The sequence below is a fragment of the Battus philenor genome, unplaced genomic scaffold, assembly GCF_028537555.1.
Source record: "Battus philenor isolate CCGP_79_NKW_IND1 unplaced genomic scaffold, ilBatPhil1.0.hap1 SCAF_29, whole genome shotgun sequence".
Classification (NCBI taxonomy): domain Eukaryota; kingdom Metazoa; phylum Arthropoda; class Insecta; order Lepidoptera; family Papilionidae; genus Battus; species Battus philenor.
The window spans coordinates 3,215,222-3,239,637 of NW_027181692.1; the positions used below are offsets into that span (position 1 = coordinate 3,215,222).

General features: G+C 34.7%; 1 protein-coding gene across 1 annotated transcript; it reads left to right on the plus strand.

The window, feature by feature from the left end:
- The first annotated feature begins 468 nt into the window (after window positions 1-468).
- Hsc70-5 (Heat shock protein 70 cognate 5) lies at window positions 469-23,052 on the plus strand. The gene is made up of 14 exons (XM_068769998.1): window positions 469-703; window positions 1,048-1,103; window positions 3,739-3,826; window positions 5,312-5,549; window positions 7,405-7,566; window positions 12,970-13,060; window positions 14,774-14,936; window positions 16,429-16,584; window positions 17,374-17,520; window positions 18,539-18,779; window positions 19,884-20,093; window positions 20,664-20,851; window positions 21,677-21,817; window positions 22,546-23,052. Exons 1-14 carry the CDS (start codon window positions 602-604, stop codon window positions 22,627-22,629), a joined length of 2,067 nt encoding a protein of 688 aa, XP_068626099.1. The 5' UTR covers window positions 469-601; the 3' UTR covers window positions 22,630-23,052.
- The last annotated feature ends 1,364 nt before the right edge of the window (window positions 23,053-24,416 follow it).

Consider the following 24,416-nt stretch of genomic DNA (forward strand, 5'->3'; position numbering starts at 1 on the left):
AATTTCCGACGTTTCTGCACATCAATTATTTTAATATTAATCTTTCACAATAGAGACGATTTTTTCCAACAATCTACCGTTTGAAATAAATTTCTAGTAATACCTTCAGAAAAAGTGACAAAGATAAATAAAAGTAGGAAATTTTTTCAGTCCTTTACTATAACTTTTAATTTAAAAATAATAATTTGTATATTAACTTACACCGTCTTGTGTTATGGTAATACATAATGCTCTATGGTTTACTATTACGTAACTAGATTTTTGTTTTCATTAGCGATATTTTCCATAGAGTTTTAAAGAAAACCAAATTCTTTACTCTGATTGGTTTGTATTTAGACAAGTTGTTATATGAACCAACGAAAAGGCATCGTACAAAAGACGTTACGTCGAGAACATACTTCCCGTTTCGTTATAAAACGAGAACATTCTACTTAACAATTTGACATAGTCTATAATTTTGCATGTGGTAACAATTTCTCACCGCCGTCGCTGTTAGAAGAAATAAAATCTTTCCTTCGTACAGTTGCGTCATCCACAAAAGAAAGAGGTTTAGAAATAAAAAGATTTTAAATTCTTAGGATAAATATAAATTGTATTAATAATGTTGTCCGCCACGCGGGTGATGGGCCGAAAGGCCCTAGAGTGTTCCGGCATATCTACAGATTTTTATTCGCAAAGGAACTTTTCCACGATTCTCAAAAGTGTAAGTATCCATTAAATTTTACAAACAAATGAAAATCTGTTGTTTATTAATAAAAATCTTAACACTTTAAATTCTCATATAATAATCGTATTTATAACTCTCGGGAACAAATTACTAAATTTTTTCTAACCGGTGTCGTAATGGCACATGGGTGTAAATTTCCGTAAAATAAAAATATTTTTTTAAGTTAAATTACAATTGAAGTCCTTGATTTCAATTTTAACAATAATATTATCAGTAATCGGGAACAAATAATTAACTTTTCACACCGGTGTCGCTATGCACATGGGCATCAAGTCTTTGTTAAAATAATTGATTTGATTTGAATAAAACTATTATTACAGGTTGCATCACCCACTGTTCCAATTTACCAACGCCATGCGGTACAATACAGGCATAAGTAAGTAGATTTATTTCAAAAATTTCATCACCTTTCCAGTTTCAACATAACCTAACAAATGTACAAAATTGATTAAATCTTATTAATGGAAGTAGTAATTCAAAACGATAATAGAACAGATATATTGATGATCTTAATTTACATTTGCGCCTCAATTGTATTGCATAATATTAACATTTATTACATGTTCTATTATAATATTTTTGAGTTGGGGTGAACAAATTTTTCATTTATAAGAATCAACTTGAGAAATAGTAAATTAAAACTCTTTGGAGACTTAAAATGAGATTTTGCTTTTTAAGTACATTTTGATAAGTTATTAGTGTATTTCTAGGTGTTCTCTGCTAAATATTGAATCTTTCCCAACTACATTGAATAAAACTTATATGGTTTTAAATCAATCATCAGTATTGATATATAATTTAGATAAAATATTTTTAATTATTGCCATTATAAAAAGTACACTATTTGATTACACACAGTGATGTTTTTTATAGTCATAAATCTATGATCATTAATTTGTTTTTATTTTGTCATTATTATCCCTTCTGCAAAGGATAGACAGAAAAATTTATACTAAAATGACCAATTTCTAAAAGTAAATTGCTGTTTTTTCCAAACTATATACTCATAATTATTACTACTTTCAACTTGATCTTTGAACTGACTGTGTCAGAAAAAAATATAATTGATTTTGTGGGGTTAGCCCCAACCTGTCCTATATACTGATATCTGCAGATTTTTTAATTTTTGAGACACCAGCTATACAAATTGCTGGATGAAAGTAATCTTGATCTTTGGGGGAAGTCTAAGTCTTGCAGTCGGTGTTTAACTGATGATACTGTATATATAAAGCATAATATACCAGCATAATATATCTACAGAATCAAGAATTTATATTCTTAAATAGAAGAATTAAAGTACATTTGCTCTGAGAAAAAGTAAATGATATATGGCTCTTATTCATATTTACTTATAAGTTAAGGAATATAAGTTATCAGTGAGAGAATTTTTACTGCTTCTCTTCTGGAGATAGATGTTCGCTTTCACTTCTGTGTAGAGCTAGGGCAATTGTAGGTAGGACCCATATCTCATCTCTAATTGTCGAATAATTCTTGTTACTGTTTTATATTGTTCACTTATATATACACAATCATTTATATAGTCTACCTGCATGTGAACTTCATCAAATATTGAGATTGGGCAAATATAGTTTAAGTTTCTGGTTCCTTCATTCTTCAAACTCAGTTCTGATGATGCAAAACCCTCCTTGCTTGGAGCACATCAATAGAAACATTGCATATCAAAAACAAATTGTAGCACCCTTGAGCGGTAATAGTGCCTGTGTACTGTATACCTTTGCGGCGGTGCTATATCATTGATTGGATTATTATTTATCTGTAGTTTCATACTGCAAATATATAAAACAATCTACATTATTATAAATCTAGTGATTACAAATGTAGTTGGAAGGGTTTTTAGAATTTATTCTCATAAAACTTACGTTAAGTTATTTATAATACATTAGGTTAGAGTGACCAGAAAGTAAGGTCTCTTTCTTAAGTTAAATTCACACAACTACATTTTTAACCATTGCCATTTAGTATACAAATTTTCAATGCCGGAGTGGTAAAATTCAATCAGTTTTTCTGTAAAATATGTCAACGGAAACGAGATTACTTTCCGGTCCCCCTAATATTAAACAGTGTGACTTGATAAAAAAATTAAAAACTCTTAACACCTAATTTTTGCTTTTTAAAAGTTAACAAATCCTTCATGTGTCAGGGTGTGTGCAAATGTAAAGTTCCACAATGTATCTTAGGATTTCCATTTCTTAATTTAAAACCTAAATTTTAAGTATATTTTTAAATGAATCTTATAACATTCAAGAGTTTTTAGTTGGACGAAGTATGTGGAACTTGGTTTAAAGACTTATTTACATGGTTGAAATTATAATGAACATGTTAAGAATTGTTGAATTTAAAATAGCAACTGTTGATTTCTGACCGGTTCTCTGCAGATTAGTGTTCCAAGCGGGTGATAGCTAAAGCATGTGTCTACTTCATTCTACTTCTCTACTCTGTCTATGTCTACTTCATTAAAGATGATTTGAATTGAATGTAGTAACATCTTCTACATTAGTTGAAGAATGTAGAGGTGCTTCTAGGGAACATTTAAAAATATTTCATAACCATTTCATTTACTTTTTATACATAAATATCACTGAAACAACTGTGTATAATCCTGTCTATAAATAATTTAACATACAATAGATTGTTCCTATTTTGTTTCATTATTATTAAGAGAGAAGCTTAATATCTTGTTTTATTCAGTTATTTACAAGTATGTACTAGCTCCAGGTATATACTAGCATAAATATGGCAAACATTTAAATATTATTTATTTCTGTTGGTGTGTATTTGAAATAAATAAATAAATATTAATAGCTGATTTAATAAGTGTGTTAAGTAAAAACTATTAATTTGTATAACAGACATATCTAATTGAATTTTTAATCACAAGTAACATTTACATATGGAATGTCCTAAAGGGGAAAGAGATTTGAGATTATCTACATATAATTTCTTATTAGATGCACAGTATTTCAGAAAAAAAATATTTTAATGTGTCATAGGTCGGAGGGAGTACGAGGTGCCGTCATTGGTATCGACTTGGGCACCACCAACTCCTGCGTTGCTGTCATGGAAGGAAAGACACCCAAGGTAAGCATTAATAAATTAGCTAAAAAATATTTTGGGTGTACTTTTTTTGTTTAAAATAATTTTGTTGTTTACACAATTATGTAACCAAGGGTGGATTTACTCTAAAGGCATGCTATTCCAGGTAGTTTGAAGGTTGAGATATAACCATCAGTAGTTTGTGGTACTTACCACAGATCAGTGGTAGTCTAGCGGAAGAGGAGTGAGCCTTGCGATCATAATTCATGGGTTCAATTTGCGGGATATAATCTATATAGGATTCACACTTTGTGCAAAAATTATATAGGATTCCCGGTGCTCACAAACCATATTACTCTACGAACACCTGCCAAGCGTGGTGATTATGGTACCCTATAGATATTTTTTGGGATGTCTATGCCTTGCAGTGGGCGTCTATGGTCTTAAATGACGACGTGCGAACTTGACCACATTACACATTGACGGTCATGTTAATATTTCACCAGGTAAATAGTGATGTAGCAATGAATATAAAATCGCACCGTCGATCAGCGCTCTCGCTCATGCGTTTGCGCTTTTGCAGCGGTGCGAGAGGAACGCGCGGCACCAGCTGGCCACGGTCTGTACCGCTGGCTTTCCAGAGACCGCGCTACATTTATATATACACATATTTAAATAGATATGTACAGATATATTTATAACTAGATTTGTATTTGGAACTTACTCTTGGCTTCTTATTTTAAAGAATTCAATTTGATAATAGTGTAGGAGCTACCCACGAAAGCATGCTAACTGGTAGCAATGGTCGTAAGCTAGCCTAGCACGGCGTACCCGGTGAGATGAGGTGACGAACTCACCGGTATGAGTCCCCAAGCGCAGTCAAGTGCGAGCGGGCGCGCTATAGGAGTGGATGAGACATCACTGCACCCGCATCCATCACGTTCAGACTTTCGTAATAAACGATCAGTATCAACCTAAACTCCGTGCAAAATTTCTGTCCACGTTGAGGCCACAATATATATATATATATATAAAATGGGGCTAGATGCAAAAATCGAATAAGACATGTCTGAGATTAACATCTTTACAAAATATCTATAAAAGACCGGGTTTTCAAGAAGTACTGGGAATTCATTACTGTATAGAGAATCTAAGAAGCCCCTTACATGGTACTTCCAAAGGTATCGAGGACAACCATCGAGGCAGTCCAACTTTGTCCTTTCCTCATAGGGTACGGTATAGCCCATCCACAAAGTACTTCCTTCCCCTACCCCTAAAAATATCTTTGTTCTTTTTCACCGTGGTTTTGGTATATTTTTAATATAGTCTATGAAAATAGGAATATCTGGTTAGAAGACAATACCACAATATCATGATGGACCATATTGTTTTTCATATTAAGATAATAAAAATCCTAAAATGTCTCCAGTTGTCTAAACCTGTTATAAATTCAGGGCAAAGGCAAATCCATGAGCGGCCTCCCTAGATTGCTGTTTTGGAACACTGAGATAATCACATTTTTGTTATTAGGTGGTGGAAAACAGTGAAGGTTCCCGAACAACACCATCCCACGTGGCCTTCAGCAAGGATGGTGAACGGTTGGTTGGGATGCCTGCCAAGCGACAAGCGGTCACCAACAGTGGTAACACATTCTACGCAACCAAAAGACTGATCGGGCGTCGGTTCGACGACCCCGAGGTCCAGAAGGACATGAAGAATCTCTCATACAAAGTTGTCAGGGCTTCAAATGGAGATGCATGGGTTCAAGGTAAGCTTTAAATGAAGTTTAAACCAAATTAACCAATAAAAACATTGTATTAAGTGCTTTGATATATAATATATCAGCCATTCCTAACCAGTATGTATGGCGTTGTGATATATAAGATTATGTCAGTAGGACAAAACCAGGAGTTATCAACGCATCAAAAACCGTTTCAGAGGTGATAAATCAAAAATTTTATTGTAAATTTATACGCACAAATTCATACAGGAAAAATTCACATTTCAATATTTGTGTTTATAAAGATAATTTTATTAATTTTGTTTTGTGTAATATTTAATGAAACAGTTGAAATGCATTAACAATGTTTTGAGCAATTAATCCACTGTCATAGCAATAGCACCGTCGATCAGCGCTCTCGCTCATGCGTATGCGCTTTTGCAGCGGTGCGAGAGAGACGCGCGGCACCAGCTGGCCTCGGTCCATACCGCAGGCTTTCCAGAGACCGCGCTACATTTTAAAGTTTTCATACACATACATAAATGTCCTGGTAGTTTAACATGTGATGTATTCAACCTAATCCGTTAAGGTTAATTTATATGAACCACTTGTCTATCACAAGTCATATGCTAGAAGGGACAAATTTGAAATCAGGCGTCTATCAACTTAGATTACGAAAAATATAAATTTATATTTTGTGGTCACCTTCACAATATCCTTAATACAGTAGTGAAACAATTAATTTGCATGCTTTAACACTAAAGATCTTTCACCATTGTGACAGGATTTTTAAGAAAAATTATTAATATATATTTATTGTACAAACTGATCACAGTAATTAAGCTTATGAAAGTACACACAAAAACAAAACATGGAATTTTATAATTGTTACAAACAGATTTGTTCCATTATGTTCTGTGTGTGAGTGCAAACTGTCCCGTTTAGCATTGGACCATGGTTGAGTTACATTAATTAAATAAATATGATACATAGCAATAATTAAATATGTACACACTTATATATATATATATATATATATATATATATATATATATATATATATATATATGCATGCACAACAGGTGTTGTAAACAGAATAAAGTACATACTAAAAAAATGTATTACAATTTTCATGTTGTTTTATGCAACATTTCTAATTATTAGCTTCAATTAGATCATAATCTAATTCTAGTTATAAAACTAGCCCTACCATTCTAATGGTAGGGCAGCAAATAACATTACAGAAATAAATATATTTGTAACGTTATTTAGAAATCTAGGCATATTAATCAAGACTGGGCCTGTTTGGAACCCCCCCCCCCCTCCCTGTATGTTGTGATGCAATCACAGAAAGCTTGAAGTGGGTTCTAGTTTGTATCAAATTAGTCTCTTCTATCATTCTTCTCTTGGTTTAGATAAGGTATTATTAATAATGACACGATACTTATTATAATATAAATATATTAAATAAATAAATATGTAGAGGTATGAAACTTGCGATTCTTGGGTTGAAGCCCTAGATATAATATTACTATATAATTCACACTCTGTGCATTAATTATATGAAATGGCCACTGCCCATAAACAAGTTTCCAGAGAGTGGCATAGGTGTCCTATGCATATCATAATACCATAAAGCGATTGCCAGCTTGCTTGCCAAGCATAAATATCATTCGGGGTGGAGTCATATGCCTTATAGTGGGCGTAAAGGAGCTAACACAATGATAACAAAACGTGTTATAAAAGTTAAGGTCTGTTATTTTAATAAGCCATTTAAAAATAACAGATTTTTATGCTCTATTCTTGCAAGATGTAAATGTCACTCGAATTATAATGTTTCTTCTTAGTTGATTAATATGATAATATATAACAAGTATTATGACATGTTAACATCTTTTAACAGGCAGCGATGGAAAAGTTTACTCACCAAGTCAGATCGGTGCATTTGTGCTGATGAAGATGAAGGAAACTGCAGAGGCCTACCTCAATACTTCAGTGAAGAATGCAGTGGTTACGGTGCCAGCTTACTTCAACGATTCTCAGAGACAGGCCACCAAGGATGCTGGTAAGTTATCATTTCAAACACAGGCTTTTTCACCATTGATTTACAATACCGGTTGGAAGGGGCATGAATTCAGTGTCTTCGTACTACCTTAACAAGTTTATCTACATGTCTTATGAGTGGGATTTCCTATGCTGCTTTTGTTAGTTCATGGGCTCCACACCAGTACCTCAGGCTCCAGCAGCCATTGGATCCATTCTGTGGCTTTATGCTTGTCTGTTACTTTATTCATCGGGGTATATTGTCATTATATGTTTAGTTTAAATTAACTTGAGTATTACATTAATATAATTTTGGAAGAACTTTATTTAGATTTTGTGCCATTTTAATAATTTTATCCTAAAGAAAGTTAAGAAAGTATATGCAGTAAAATTACATGTAGTACATGCGATCATAATACAATGTGAACTGGTTTAATCCGGTAATATGAAGTGTCCTGGGGGAGCCATTGAGCTTTGCTACCTAGGTTTAGGTTAAGTGCCATTTCCATCCTGCTCAGAACTTTCAGATTCTGTGCATGCCAATATGAAAAATATGTGCAAGTTGACTATTTAAGAAATAAGTAAACTGGTAAAATATAACCTATCCAGTGGACACGCTGGTCTTTGACCAATGTGTGTTGCCAGTGATCATACGGAACCTAGACATAGCCGCCTACGAAGGGCCCCATATTAAAGCTCAAGGTCATCCAGAAAATATTACATAGGGCTATGGTTGAAGGTCGAATCATAAAGGAGACAATCCATAGAAGAACTAAGGCCACTGACTGAAGTGGCAGTGGGTGGGGCACCTTCCAGTTTTTGATTTAAAATTTATCAAATTTAATCTTGTGTATTATGTAAACTTGACATGGAAACGGACTCATGAACAATCATTTGTAGTATATAGGCCAGCTTAGATTAGCTTGACTTGACTAGACTGGCGTACTTTAAGACAATCGGACTATATATTTAAAGTTAATTATACCAAATCTAGTCCGTTTGTGATCTAATGATCTATACCAACTTGCATAGACTTGTCCGTCTAAACTGAATCAAATCTTTATATTTAACAGATACTTAAATTATTTTCATAGTAATGAAATTATAATTTTAGAATCTTCAAGGTTTTTTTTCTGACAAGAGAGATAATAACGAACCTCATGTGACTATTGGTGCCGTTACTGCCGCCTTTATAATTATTTTACCGATGGACACATTACCGTTACTTTGAAAATCAATGGGGCGGTACTGCCCCCCTTATAACGCCGTTTAATTTCGACCGAGAGACTCATTACCGTTACTTTGAAACTCAGGGCCCTGCCCCCCCTTATAACGCCTTTTATTTTCGACCGAGGGACTCAATACCGTTACTTTGAAAGTCAAGGGGCGGTACTGCCCCCCTTATAACGCCTTTTATTTTCGACCGAGGGACTCATTACCGTTACTTTGAAACTCAAGGGGCTGTATTGCCCACCTTTTAATGCTGTTTATTTTTGACCGAAAGACTCATTACCGTTAATTTGAAACTCAGGGGGGGCCCTGCCCCCCTTATAACGCCTTTTATTTTTGACCGAGGGACGCATCATTGTTATCTAAAAAAATCAAGGGGCTGTAGCGCTCCTGGTAGAAATGTATTTCTTAGATTATTGATTAACAAAGGACCTGGTGATCAGACAAAGTTATCTTCATATTTTGAATATGAAGCACTTGAGATCAGCCGGTCGGCGTGGTTCGCGAGCGTGTTTCTATGACGGTGCGAAATAGACGCACCGCACGGGGCAGCTCGGTCACATACCGATGCCTGTCCCTATGAAGTGCTACATTTTTTTATCTGTTTTGCACCCGTTTTTAGTTTTGTATTAGCTTGTATTTTAGTTTGTATGTACACCTATCCCCCGTTTTACACGGTACTTGTTTTACACGTTTTCGCTTTTACACGGTTTTCTAAATAAGTTTTTTTTTATTATTTTAATAACCGATTTTATTACCATCTCTCATAATGTAAATATTTCTGCTTCAAACATCGAATCGGCACAAATAACTTCGAGTGATGAGAGTGAATTCGAACCTTCGATTCCGAAAAAAAGAATGAGAGTAATTTCTGACAGTGATAAAGGATAATAAAACACCTATGCTTTTGAATTTTGTTCTTCTGTTTAATGTATTGTAATTAAATAAAAAAAAACAGTGTTTACCTAATATATTAAATATTTTATCTTGTCAATGCATTTTATTTCTATTTCTGTGTACACCAAAAAATATTGAAAAAATCACAACTGTTTTAAATAGCAAAATTATGCATTTTCTGCAAGTTTTTCGATTTACACGTTTTTCTCTGGAACTTATCTACCGTGTAAATCGGGGGATAGGTGTAGTTTTATTGTATTGAAGTGATACCACTGCGTTTGAAATGGCAGATGATTCAACTTTTATGTAAAGACATTCAAACCGACCATTGCATGGCATGGACCTTCTATATCTCACTACACTACTATCACCGAGTAATAATATGATATCGACCTGCCCACTTTACTTTATGTTGTTATAATAAGATATAAATTAGAATGTTTTAATTTAAAATTGATATGAGATTGTAGAGAATACTTGAGGCATCGCGCCATGATATGCCACGTTTAAGAAAAAATAATAAAATTAATCGAAATTTATTTTAATTTTAATGCTTGCTTACAGTATTAATGCCAATATCTTTTGCCTTTTTGTCTCGGCGTGTGCATGGCAGTGTGTGATTTGTTTGACTAAATTATATTACACATTGAATAACAGTTGATTTAATAACAGCCGTGTTGCAAGTAGCATATCACCACATACTCGGCTGAACGTCAATCCGGCTTGGCCCGCAACTGAGTAGATGGAATAAAGTGTTACTCAAAGACAACTTCTTTTCGAATCTGTTGATCTACCGTACAAATTCGTTGAAACATACCTTGCCACGGCAATTTTTGAAGATTACCCATTCAGGCCTCGTAGTGTTTATACATTTAAAAAACTTTTAAGTTAAACGGTTTTTTGATACCCATATTGTGGTGGTTCTGGAAAAGTATGTACCTAGTCCGCATATGGGAACGGCGTCCATCTTGAATTTTAAATTTTGACATAATCATCGTGTTTTACTAGTGTAGCCCTTTCATTTGATACCCATATTGAGGGGTTAAGGAAAAATATGTAATCCGCCATTTTGTATAGGCGGCGATCTTAGATTTATAATGAATGTTATTGATTTTATTATATTGTATTGTCATCTAAATTAAATGTGTGTACCGAATTTCAGATCAATCTGACAGACCCAAACAAATTAACAAATTCCGTACGGGTCAAACTAAATAAAACCGTTTAAAAAAAAGGTCGTTTAAGTCGTATAATTTACACTTTTTAAATACTACAGAACTATAAATAGCGGAAAAAAGTTATAAATTTTAATTTGCATTACTCACACGCATACGTGATGTGAAGTTATTTATATTCGACCCGACAATTCATTTTTTTAAGAATTCTCTGTTTTTCAATGAGAACTGCAAATGGACTGAACAGAAAGTGCAGCGGGGGTCGTATAAGCCACATGGCATGGAATGTGTTAATGGAAAATGTACTTTGTTTTCAATGAAATCAAAAAATATCGCTCATGCCCTCAGACAGACGTTCCCTATATATTTGTCATAAATTTAATGCAATTGATATTACTTGGATTTTTTTAATTACGCCGGGCTGATGAAATACCAAATAGTATATAAGGGTGGCAAGTTCTTTGATAATGCGAGCTATTGTTCGAAATTTGAATTTTATATTCATTTAAAACACGCAGAAGAATGTATTTCTTTAAAAAATAGTATATATTGAAATTATTTGTAAAAAGTACAAAATATGTATATTGAAGTTAGATATAACGGCACACGTATATGACAGCACTCCTAATAATACTTGAGACGCCGGTTAGTTAATTATAATCAGTGTTTGGATTTCGCTCGGTAATTATGATCGGTGTTTAGATTTCACTAATTGCATGGTGGAATAATAATAATAATTATACACGCCGGTAATTTGTTTCGATTTCCCAGGAGCTGTAGGTTATATGAATTTAAATATTGAAATAATTCGACAATCAATCGGAGCCGAAAATAATCGTTCAAAGAGCAGCATTTGGCTTGCGTGCCGCAGTTTAGCCACCCCTGCTATATTTATACGAGCAGTTATTTTTCAACCTCTGATATAGCATGCCCCATTTATCTGAGCCTTTCCAGAATTCTTATGCCCCTATGTAAATCATTTTTTTTATATTAAAGCGAAAAGGTTTAACTCTTTTCGAGTCTACTCTCAAATCCCCCCCCCCCGTGGGACGTTGGGTCCCATAGATTGTTTTTTGCACTACGGAATTTGTAGATGTGAATATTTGTCGTGATTGTGCATGTTTTTATATTTTTGTTCATATTATTGCATATCGTATGTTTGTGCCTTGTAGCATTCAAACTGCACATTTTTAGTCTGTATTTATTTTAATGGTTATAACCAGGGCTTTTTTGAAGGGACATAAATATATTTCGAAAATAAAAAAAAATTGGCAAAAAAAATTATGAATTCGAAATAAAAGTCAATACAGTTAAAGCTCTTTATTCGCGGGGGATAGTGCATGAATATATATATATACATACATATATATATAATATGCCGCAAATGTAGAAGCCGTGAATACGGAATGGTGTATTTATATGGAATTATAGGCGATACGTTTTTGGGTGACAAATTAAAAAAAAAACTTGTGTATAAAAAATAAATTTAATTGATGTTTTTGAACATTATCTTAAGGCTTAAACAATGATTTGTTGTTATTTTCTCTTGCGTGCCAGTTTTTAAAAGCTCCTTCAATTCAGACTGATACGCAGCTGTCGCATTGGCAATTAGCCTCTTAAACATAACATTTCATTCCACAAACGGATCAATATTCATAAATAAATCGCAAAGCTCTTTTGCCATTCTTAAACCTTCACTAAGATTTTTCAAAATAAATGTCACGTTTCCAGTGCTTGTGAATTTAACATTTTATCATAAAAAAAAATTTATCAGTCCTTTTGACGGCATTTACAAAGGATATTGGTTTGGATAGCTATTGGAATCCTTTTGTTATTATGTTTGTACTTATTAGATACGCGAATAAAGACATTTTTAGCCGCGAATACAGGAATTGGATCGCTTTTTTTGTAATCCGTGAATTGTGAAAACGGAAGAGTTTTTGCTGTATTTTTTAATGTCAAGATGTGAGAGTACACCTGGCCTGGTTATAACTATGTTAAATCTAACTAATATAGCTAATCAGCTATTTCACTATATTTAGTAGCATATTCACTCAGAAAAATATCATAGAGAAGCATAAGAATGTTTCATAGATATTAATGTGTTACCTTTGTTCTTCTAGGTCAAATCGCTGGGCTTAACGTGTTGCGTGTGATTAACGAGCCCACAGCTGCGGCACTGGCCTACGGAATGGACAAATCTGATGACAAAATGTAAGAAAATAATGTCATTATTTATCATCATGTTATATATGGTCTTGAGACTCCCGCATCCAACCATTTCGCCCGATCTTGAGTTATGAAACTGATTATAAGTAGGTACCGTTAACTGTGGCAACTTTACTTTCTATGGGCATCTTGACCTACGACGACCGCGGACACAAATATTAGTTTAAAACCATTTTTTGTTACACGAACTGTATTTTGTGCATTTTAGTAGATTGTAGATTAAATTCACAGTTAAATGCACAGTAACATGACAATATAACTATTATTATTTAACACCAAGCTTACTTAAGTTCGATTTTTCTTAAAATTTTCAAAAGTTTTCGGGTGCTGCACAAACACAAATTGACCGATGCGAAGAAAAATGACAATATTTGGACTAATATCGATGTTACCTGTGTAAAAAAATTTTTGGGTTGTCAGAATTGTAACAACAATATATATATTACAATTTGTACCATATACAATTGTAACTTGTGTATGTTTCGAGGAAAAAGCCCGAGGAGATTGCCACAATTTGATACTTGAATCAAATTGAGTTTTCCTATAATAGCGTCGTTCAATTAAAAGCCACGAGGGTCCACAATAGACAGACGGGTTTTTTGTGATCGCTTCCACAATATACTTAACACATTAGTGTAATTCAATTTTCAAGTTTTATTATCACTTTAAAATTCACACACACAGTAAAAGGATCAATTTTTAACTTGAGGCAGACCAGTGGTGGCTTGGCGCTAGAGGACAGGGACAATCGTGAGTCGCGGGTTCGATTTCCGGAATACAATCTTATATAATTCACACTTTGTGCATTAGTTATGTGGGAGTCGTATATATACTGATGTGATGTCTGAAGGAATAATAGGTGTAAGATTTTGTGGGCGAGCGTAGCCGACGGGCGAACTTAGTGTGCCGAATTAGTGCAGCGGGCACATGCACGCACCGGTGACGCGGGCGCAGACCTTTTGTTACTTTTGTTTCTTTTATTTATTTTGCGCCTTTGTTCTATTGCCCGCTTTCACTCGGTCGCGGAGCACATTGCGCCCCAGAGTCCTACGACGAATGCACGTCCTTTTTGCTCGCACTCAAGCGCTAATAAAAATTTGTTCGTGTGTTAAATAAATTGATAAAGTGTTACAAACGTCTTTTAATAAGACGCCAACTCTTTAGTTATATAGGATTGCCACTGCTCACTAACCATATTACACCTGTCAAGCGTGGTGATTATGGTATATCCCCCATAGATGTCTTATGGCAGGCCTATACCTCGCAATGGGCGTCTATGGGCTGAAAAGTAGACGGGCGCATTTGACCACATTATACATTGATGGTTATGTTAATATTTTACTGGGTAATGTATATCAAATCGCACCGTCGATCAGCGCTCTCGCTCATGCGTTTGCGCTTTTGCAGCGGTGCGAGAGAGACGCGCGGCACCAGCTGGCCACGGTCCATACCGCAGGCTTTCCAGAGACCGCGCTACATTTATTTTATAATTTTAATAATAATAAAAACGGTTGTAAGAACCGCATGTAGCCTTTTAAAATTTATGGTTAGAGTGAAAGTCAAATTAACTTTATTACATGAGATCATTAGAAACGTCAGCTTAAATTTACGTTTTTTACGTTCGCAACGCAGAACTAATAACTTTAGATTAAAATTTATAAAATACTTATCATAATAATTGTGCGATTGTTTTCATAGTATAGCGGTATACGACTTGGGTGGCGGTACATTCGATATCTCGGTGCTGGAGATCCAGAAGGGAGTGTTCGAGGTGAAGTCCACCAACGGCGACACACTGCTCGGCGGTGAAGACTTTGACAACGTCATCGTCAACTTCCTCGTCGACGAGTTCAAACGCGACGTAAGTAGCACCTTTTTTCTGGTTAGATCAAAGCACTGGTATTAGCCACTACCACCTGATTTATCACACGAAAAGTTTTGTCGTTGATTTATGGGACATATGTATATACACTATGGCATGGTTGCACAGACTTATAAAGACTTGAGGCCACTCGGGCAAATCATGAACTGATGGCGGGAGGGCCGCCAGAAGTATAGGTAGTTAAAGACATAATTGATAATAATTAGAATTCAATATTTTTCGAATGTACGAGAAGAGCATTATTTTTGTTGTCGGCGGGCCACCAGTATTCGACCGGCGGGCCGCGGTCTGTGCATTCATGCACTATGGTTATCTCTCCTATAACAGTAGATTAGTAGGTAAGTTAGATTCGTGAGAATTGCATTATACGAGCAATAGATTTCAGTTTTGAGATCTAAATAGAAAATTAGGGAAAAATGTCGCAAAAATGCATGTGTACGACCCCCGCTGCTCTTTCCGTTCAGTCCATTTGCAGTTCTCATTGAAAATCAAAGAATTCTTAAACAAATGAATTGTAGGGTCGAATATAGATAACTTCACATCGTGCATGCGCGTACGCAATGCACATTGAAATTTATTACTTTTTCCCGCTAATTAGAGCTTAAAGGATTGAAAAAGTGTAAAGCATACATCTTAAACGACTTTAATATTTAAAGTGTGGATGATAAACGCCCCACGCGACCTGAATGGAAAATCGTCTAAAATTGCCGTGCCACGGAATGTGTTAGTATAACAGTGAATTTAGGAAATCTTAAATAAAAATTGAAAACGGATAATTTTAAATAAATAAAAGTTTGCATACATAAAAGTAACATTGCAAAAAAAATCACTAAATTTGATAGTGTGCAAATATAGCAGTTTGGTGGGGGGGGGTCCACTTAAAACATTACCTACGAAAAAATGAAAACGCATTATAAAATTATATTTGTAATATGGATTATTGTATATATAAGAATACAAATATCACACTTGGTTAATGATGAGAAGGTTTTTCTTGGTTTTGCATAGCCTTGAGTAAGTCATCTCTATCTTAGTTGACATCCATCGCACCGTCGATCAGCGCTCTCGCTCACGCGTTTGCGCTTTTGCAGCGGTGCGAGAGGGACGCGCGGTACCAGCTGGCCACGGTACATACCGCTGGCTTTCCAGAGACCGCGCTACATTTTTTAACCTTTGACAATTTTATATTTTAATAGTACAACAATTTTTTTTTTAATTTAAAAAACATCATGCCCGTTGAAAAGTTACGACGTTACTATTACAGGCTTATATATCCTTATAGTTTTATATATATATATATATATATATATATGTATATATATATATATAAAACTATGAGGGCTTAGAGAAGGATATATATATGCCTCTCTAAGCCCTCTCCTAGAGCTTGGTTAGCAAATAAAGCGTATTATTATCATTTTATATTTTTTTAATTAGTATTTAAAAATTAATATTGTGATTACCTTTTCAGCAAGGCCTGGACATCCGCAAGGACGCTATGGCAATGCAGAGACTGAAGGAAGCCGCTGAAAAGGCAAAGATAGAACTCTCTGGTTCCCTCCAGACAGACATCAACTTGCCTTACCTGACAATGGACTCATCTGGACCTAAACATATGAACCTCAAGGTAATATTAGCTGCAGAAAAGGGCTTTTCATATTATATATACAGATTGGTCATAGACCTTCTTTGAAGTCCATTACGCTTAGCTGTTTATATGCACTTGTTTATATTTTCAAGATATATATAATATATGTTTTGTATGAAAATTACAAGTGCTATACTGATACAATACAAAACCACCTGTCTCTAGTCAATGTGCAGAGATGGGTCAAAGAAATGTTGTAACAAATACTTTACTTGTATATAACCTGCGGCAAATTCAACAAATTTTATTTAAATTTAAAACCAAAAAATGAATGCTCTAAGATATCTCTTGGAACTATACATTTGCATGTACTCAGACCAATGAACGATTTGTTAACTTTTTGAAGGCGAAATTTAGGTTTTGCTAGTTTATTTATTATATCATGTGCCTGTTACCATTTTTTTTATGATTTTAATTTTTTTGCACTTGAAAATTTACAAATTATTAAGATTCATTTATTCATAATAGTCCCCTGGACAAACTATATTTCTTTCGCATTCTGCAAAATTATTGAAATACAGTAGATTCATTTTTCAATTATTTTTTTATATTACTTTTACACTGGATAGTTCTTAATATTAGCGTCACAAACATAAAATATTAAGAATGTTTTTGTAACAGGGTGTTCTATAATGCTGGATTATCCTACTGTAATTTAATGTGGTTAATGTATTCATAGTTTGAACTTTATGTCAATTTGCGGACAACCTGTGCCTTTTTATTAGACACAAATGACGCATATGTAAATAATTTAAAATAAATTTTCAGATGACAAGATCCAAGCTGGAGTCCTTAGTCGGTGATCTCATCAAACGCACTGTGGCGCCGTGCCAGCGGGCCCTCCAGGATGCCGAGGTGCAGAGATCTGATATTGGCGAGGTTCTGCTCGTCGGTGGAATGACCAGAATGCCTAAGGTCAGTTATGCATCAAATTCTGATTTTGTATATAAATCATTTTACCTTTGATAAACTTGGCATAACATGTAAATGCCCATCTGAAGTAGCTATGGGCACATTGGTGGTGCAGCTGTTAGTCATTACGGCCAAAAGGTTCTCCAGTACAGCAACCACCACTACTTCAAGGGTATTGAGGGTGTAGAGTATGCCCTCCACTACCAACGATGTAGTCAAGATTGCGGGATATCGCTGGATTTGGGCAACTCAAGATCGGTCATCAAGTTGATCTTTGAGATAGGCCCTATGCCTTGAAATAGTCTGTTGGACATTTAGTTTATTTTATTTAATATTCTTTATTGTACATCTTAGGATACATTTATATAGTTTCATAATAATAAACAAAAGAGCACAGGGCGGTCGTATCACACGAGGCAATCTCTTACAGACAACCATTGTATGGAAAAGGTAGTAATAGATAATGGGTAGTTAATGTGTACAAAACATTCATATATACAAACTTTTGACACCCTATTTTAAGATTTTGAAACACCTGATATCTTTATTTTACATGTTAAGTTGCTTCAACAATTATAAAATGTTTACGAAAACCGTATGCATATCCAAATACATTAGCAATATTCCCAGGATTTGTTTAAACAAAGGTTATTTTCAAATACAACAAACAGTACACGATGTCTTTGCGTAGTTTATGGTTTTAAATTTCAAAAGTTGAATCTAATAATCAGGAAACGCAACTTTTGAAACCAACCTGCACCATTGCACAAGCTGATGTCAGTCCCAATGACTGTCTAGGCCGTCTAAATAGACCGGTGCCAGAGAAACATGAAGACATATTCCCTGATTCTGCTTATGCATTTTCGGGTTATAATCTTACAGACATTTTTAATTTATATTATTTCACAAAAGAACTTACAACTTTGAAAAAGAGATCCGAATGCCAAATCCAAGTCGGATGGGCAGCTTTCTGGAAGTTCCGAAATATATATATTATAAATAATATACGCTATTTCTACAGGTGCAACAAACAGTGCAAGATATCTTCGGGCGTGCTCCATCTCGTGCTGTCAATCCAGACGAAGCGGTCGCCGTCGGGGCCGCAGTGCAGGGTGGAGTCCTGGCCGGCGACGTGACCGACATCCTCCTCCTCGACGTGACACCGCTATCCCTCGGTATCGAGACCCTCGGCGGCGTGTTCACCAAGCTCATCACCAGAAACACAACCATTCCCACAAAGAAGAGCCAAGTCTTCTCAACCGGTATGTCAGTTACAAATATATGATTGACTAAACTTCTTTGACAATCTTTTTTATCTAACAATTGAAGCTTCCTGAACCATTGTTTAGATACCTTTATAAAACCGTATGCATTTTCTATAGAAATATTTACTAATTTGGTTCATAGGTCGACGCGGTGAATATATCTTTTAGTAAATGCAAGAAATTTATTAAGCACTGGATCTGAAAAAGCAAATTACTCTATTTCAGAGTATGTTCACGATAAAAGCTGCTTAGAAATAATTTGTTCTATTTTTTAAAAATAAATTAACATACTCCCCTAGGTGACGCTTTACGAACTAATGTAAACTTAATTTTAAGACAATTAAGAATGATTGTGATTATCCCATGTAAATAAAGACATGATTTTGATTTTTGACAATGAAGACACCAAATTTGTTGTTCACATGTTACAGTTAATATTATTGGAGAATACATCACTATAATGTATTCTCCAATAATATTAACTATGCTACAAACTACGCACATATCTAAGCCGAACGACTTTGTAGTCGTGTGGTAAAGCAAAGTGCGAGAGTGAACGGACTGTCGCACGAACCGCTGCGGCCTCTGCCGACGCGTTACGAAACGTTGTCCTACACGATATCAAGACGCTAATCTGACTGGGTTCATCATCATTATTTCAGCTGTAACATTTCCACTGCAATACGTAAGCCACCCACAGAATGTTTACTAACAAAATAGTAAAGGCACGCGAGGCTCTTGATTAGCAATCACAAGCTGGTAGATATGACGTTGTTGGTAGACCCATCACTGAAGATCATCTGTGAAGGTCGCGGAAAATCGCTGAATGCGGGCAGCTCGAGACAGGTCTTTGTGGCGATCATTAGAAGAGGCCTATGCTTTACAGGTTTCTATCGACTGGTATGATGATGCAAATCGATATTCTTTGTATTGGATTAGCCACACCTGATGTAGCCCATGAATGAGGACATCAAAGGGTCTTGGTGTACACTTGTTTGTACACAAAGAAAATGGGTCGCTTATGGTACTGTTATATTCAGATTCCTATCGACTCCACATTCCTGCCGCATTCAGTGTTTAACTAATGATATTCTTACACAGCGGCCGACGGACAAACGCAAGTGGAGATCAAAGTGCACCAGGGAGAGAGAGAGATGGCGTCGGACAACAAACTCCTGGGTCAGTTCTCGCTGGTGGGCATTCCTCCCGCGCCACGAGGAGTGCCGCAGATCGAGGTCACCTTCGACATCGATGCCAACGGCATCGTCCACGTCTCCGCGAGGGACAAGGGCACCGGCAAGGAACAGCAGAGTAAGTTCACTTCTATATTCCTTTCCCTCTGGAGACTTAAATACAAACTCAACCTCCCAAATGTGACCACTCTATGAAGATAGGTGAGGTATGGCCAGGTGCTTAGGTCGCTTAGGTCGCCAATTAGTAATTTTAAGGCGCCTTCATGCTTAATTCCCTAATTTAAATTGACACTGCATTATCAATTCTATTCCAGAAATTTAATTTGGCTGTCCTTAATCCAAGCAAGTTATAAATATTTGGCTGTTCTACCTCTGGCTCATGTACCACTACAAACATACAAATTGACGATTTATTCCTTGTTATTTTTTTGAGTGAGTTGCATTGCTTATTCGTGAGTGTTTAAAATAAATATATATAAATACTTTTTTTACCAAATTAGGCGTAATAAAAATATCGAAATCTCTATGACACTAAAGATTACTGAATGACGTCAATCATTTATATTAAAGTTTTTTTTTATCAAATAATGGGCTACTTTTTATTATCTAATAAATCAAAACCTCACTTCTTTGGTTACCAGTTTATCTGTGGAATAAATTATTACGAATCTGAAACTTTTATCAACAGTTGTGATCCAGTCATCGGGTGGTTTGTCCAAGGACGAGATCGAGAACATGGTGAAGGCCGCCGAGCAGTTCGCAGCAGCTGATAAGCAGAGGAGGGAACGCGTGGAGGTCTCCAACCAGGCGGAGGGAGTCCTGCACGACACGGAGACCAAGATGGACGAATACAAAGCACAGCTGCCACAGGATGAGGTATTCTCACTTTTACACACTTCTATCATTGTATAGTTTAATTTTTAATATTTTTTATTTTTATTCTAAGGTCCTTCACATCTTATTGGTTAATACGTAACAAAATATAAATATTAATAAATACATTATGCCAATTACGAAGTACACACTCAATATCAAATCAAATAAAAAATTACAAGAGTAAACATAAAATATAAACAAAAAGTATAAAGAGCATAATGTATTGTATTGACAATGAGTATAAAGTGTGTATCTTTAGTGTGTGTGATATGTGTTTGATTAATGCTTGGAAGCATTTATATTAAGTATACAGCATACAGTATGTACTGTTACTTGTATGTATATGTATATACAGTTGTAACCAAATAATAGCCAACTTTGTGATAAAATTGAAATCAATCATTTTTGTCGCAATAAATATCATATATAACGTAAAACATTAAGTAATAAATATATGGAATTCTTTAAAAGTAGAAAAATATTAGTAATTTTTTACCATGATAGTAGTTTTCTTAATAGGCTATTAAGTCAAGAGCGGCATGTAAGAGTATTGCAAAGGGTTGAATCAAATTTTTGAAAAGAAAATGAAACATGAAATCATTTGATAACTTAAAAAATTTGTATAGGATCATGATGGTTTTTATACTCAAAATTATCGTTTACACAATCCGGAATACTTAATGTTTCTTTTAATTTCATCAATAATTTATTAAATATGTGACAGTATGTGAAAACAACCACTATTGCTGTAGTCTTTCATGCAGCTATCATGTTATAATAATTTGTTTAATTTGTAAATCACTAACACTAACAATCATTCCTCAGTGTGATAAACTTCGTGAAGAAATTGCCAAGCTCCGTGACTTGTTGGCCAAGAAGGACTCTGTAGACCCTGAGGAGATCCGTACAGCTACTGGACAGTTGCAGCAAGCCAGCTTGAAACTCTTTGAACAGGCATACAAAAAGGTTAGTTGATACTCTCTTTTTAATGTTTTATATAATAATATTCACATGTCATCCAACAAAACGCCAAGAGCCTAATTTGATGGAAACTATAAACAGGTTTAACTCCCCTGGAATGCTATCAACCAACTTAAAACTATAATGGTGCCAACATGTAATGTATTTTCATAGATCCTTTGTATAGAATTACCAGTTTTAAGATAAGATTACTGTAAACCAAGTTCCCAGTAAGGGGTGAGGAACCTATACTTTGGGGCCGGTCATTAGCCATATTGTGGACCATGGGTACCGTGCTCTCCAAAGTGGTGGGACACCATTAGGAGGCTAATGTTCCTATTACCTAATTTTCCCTAACAAAATAACATTCACCTCATAATGTGGTGTCAACATACCTAAAACTTTTTTATTGAATAGAAATAGTTTCTAGTTGCACGTTTTTGAGCTAACCGCACTGGTTCTCGTGCGGTTGGTCAAGCAAACGTGCTATAAAAATAGAAGCCTGTTATCATCCAGTAACACCACAATTGGTCTATTGGACGATTAAAGCTTCACACAACTTATTGATTAATGATTTTTTTGTAATGGATTTATTGAACATCCTGTCCCGTATTAGTGTAAACTGTTGAAGTATACAAGTATCAGAGATTTGAGATTTTTTGTATTAAAACCAGTCTGTCTAATTCTGGTATTGATCTGAATTGTTATATTATGCCAATAATTTTAACCATCAGATGGCGGCAGAACGCGAAGGCCAGCAACAACAACAGCAGACCGAGCAACCGCAAGAAGATAAGAAAGAAGAAAAGAAGAACTAAGCACAACTAGGAGGGAGGTGTATATTATTCCTCGCATTGTAAATAGAAGGCAACCTCTTAAATGGTTGTGACAATTACCCAATGATTGAGCGCACATCACATTATAACCAATCTATATTCTTGCCAGAAAGAAAAATAGGATAACAAATTAAATATTTTATTTTTAATTTCCTTATGAGTGTTATCATAAAAAAATCTTACAATGTCACATCTCTTCAAGTTTTCTGTTGATCATGTTAGTTTCCACTAATGGTAGTGCAAGCCTATGGAAGCTTCTCTGTTTTCTGAAAGAAGAAGAGAAGACTGACAATGAGTAGTTGAGTGTTGTCTAGCCCTTATACCTTCTATAACTTAAGAAGTCATATGGCAGTCACAAAATTGATTATTTATTATTCTGTCAAAACAAATTGCTTCCCAAGTTGCGATTTAATCTTGAGGGGTCTTACCTTCCTTATAGTAAACAAAGAACTTGGCAGCATCTTAAGTAAATGAATTAAACGGATTGAGGATCCTCTCTTCAAAAAACAGATTACATTAAAAATTAATTATATCTCCATTATTATTTAGTTGATTGTCACAACCATAAGAGACACAATGTTCAGAAGCCATTGAAATGTGTATTACTTTGATACCAAATGTTAGAAGATGACATACTGTTTTTTTTTTAATTCAACCATGTCAAAGGCATAGGGATCTATGGCCGTACAGCCACAGATGTCACACAATCTGTCAAACCTATAAGCAGGTGATTTTAGTTATTAAAAATGGGATGATGTAGATGTACAGGCTGGTCCGCAAGTATTGTTTAATTATTCAACACGAATGACTATATATATATTGTTGTTCAGATTATATTTGGAAGTAGATAAAATGGATAGATGGTAAAGGTTGTCCAGGTGTTTATGTTAATTGGACTATTTAGTTGCAAACTATGATGTGTAATGTAATATATTTTTAATATGGAGTTGTGAATGCCTGAATGGGTGCCTCCCCTGGCTTTCAGCCCGCGGCAAATGATTTATGCAATAAAAATCCTTGATAATCTGAAAGTTATTTGTCATTTATACATTAATATTTTCATATTAAGTTTTGATAACAGAAGTCTTTAAGAGCTATGGCGAAAAGTTAGCATCCAATGCATTTACAAATAAATGAATATACATGTAACAGACAAGCCACCGCGGGGGCACCCTAAGATGTATTTCAAGAATTTTTTTGTTGATTTTGTTATGTGGTTTAAATTCCACTTTTGTATAAATGGAAAGTGTGTGCGTTTTTTAACGAAAAATTATTTGTATGTTGCTAATGTTAAAGATGCTATTTGTGACATTCAAATGTTAAATTAAGATGGATTTTGCTTTGTTCCATACTTATCATGATTACGTTAAACACGGTGTGTCTTTGATATTGATATTTCAATGAAAATATTAACTTAATTAGTTCTCATCCGAGAATTTTTATGGGTTGCTTTTGAACTAAAGTTGGATAAACCATTTTATAATATGTTAATGATCCAACTTTTATCCTTGTATTTCAAATATTATGAAAAATAAAAGTTATAGATCAAACTACCGTCTTGGAGATTTCCACATTAAAGGAAGCAATGGAAAACAAAATTTAAATACCATAATGGTGAATTTGATTCCTTAATGTACCATTTTGGTGTTTTTAATATTGTACTATATGGATAGTAAAACATTGATAAACAGTATGGTTCAGTTCTATTGTTATAGAAGTGATATTAACAAAACTAGAATTGTCTTGTATGAGAATATTTGTATTTTTTC

Coding starts and splice junctions, on each gene's coding strand:
- Hsc70-5 (XM_068769998.1), top strand. CDS start 602: ATGTTGTCCGCCACGCGGGTGATGGGCCGAAAGGCCCTAGAGTGTTCC. Junction 1,104..3,738: donor GCGGTACAATACAGGCATAA/GTAAGTAGATTT, acceptor AATGTGTCATAG/GTCGGAGGGAGTACGAGGTG. Junction 7,567..12,969: donor ACAGGCCACCAAGGATGCTG/GTAAGTTATCAT, acceptor TTGTTCTTCTAG/GTCAAATCGCTGGGCTTAAC.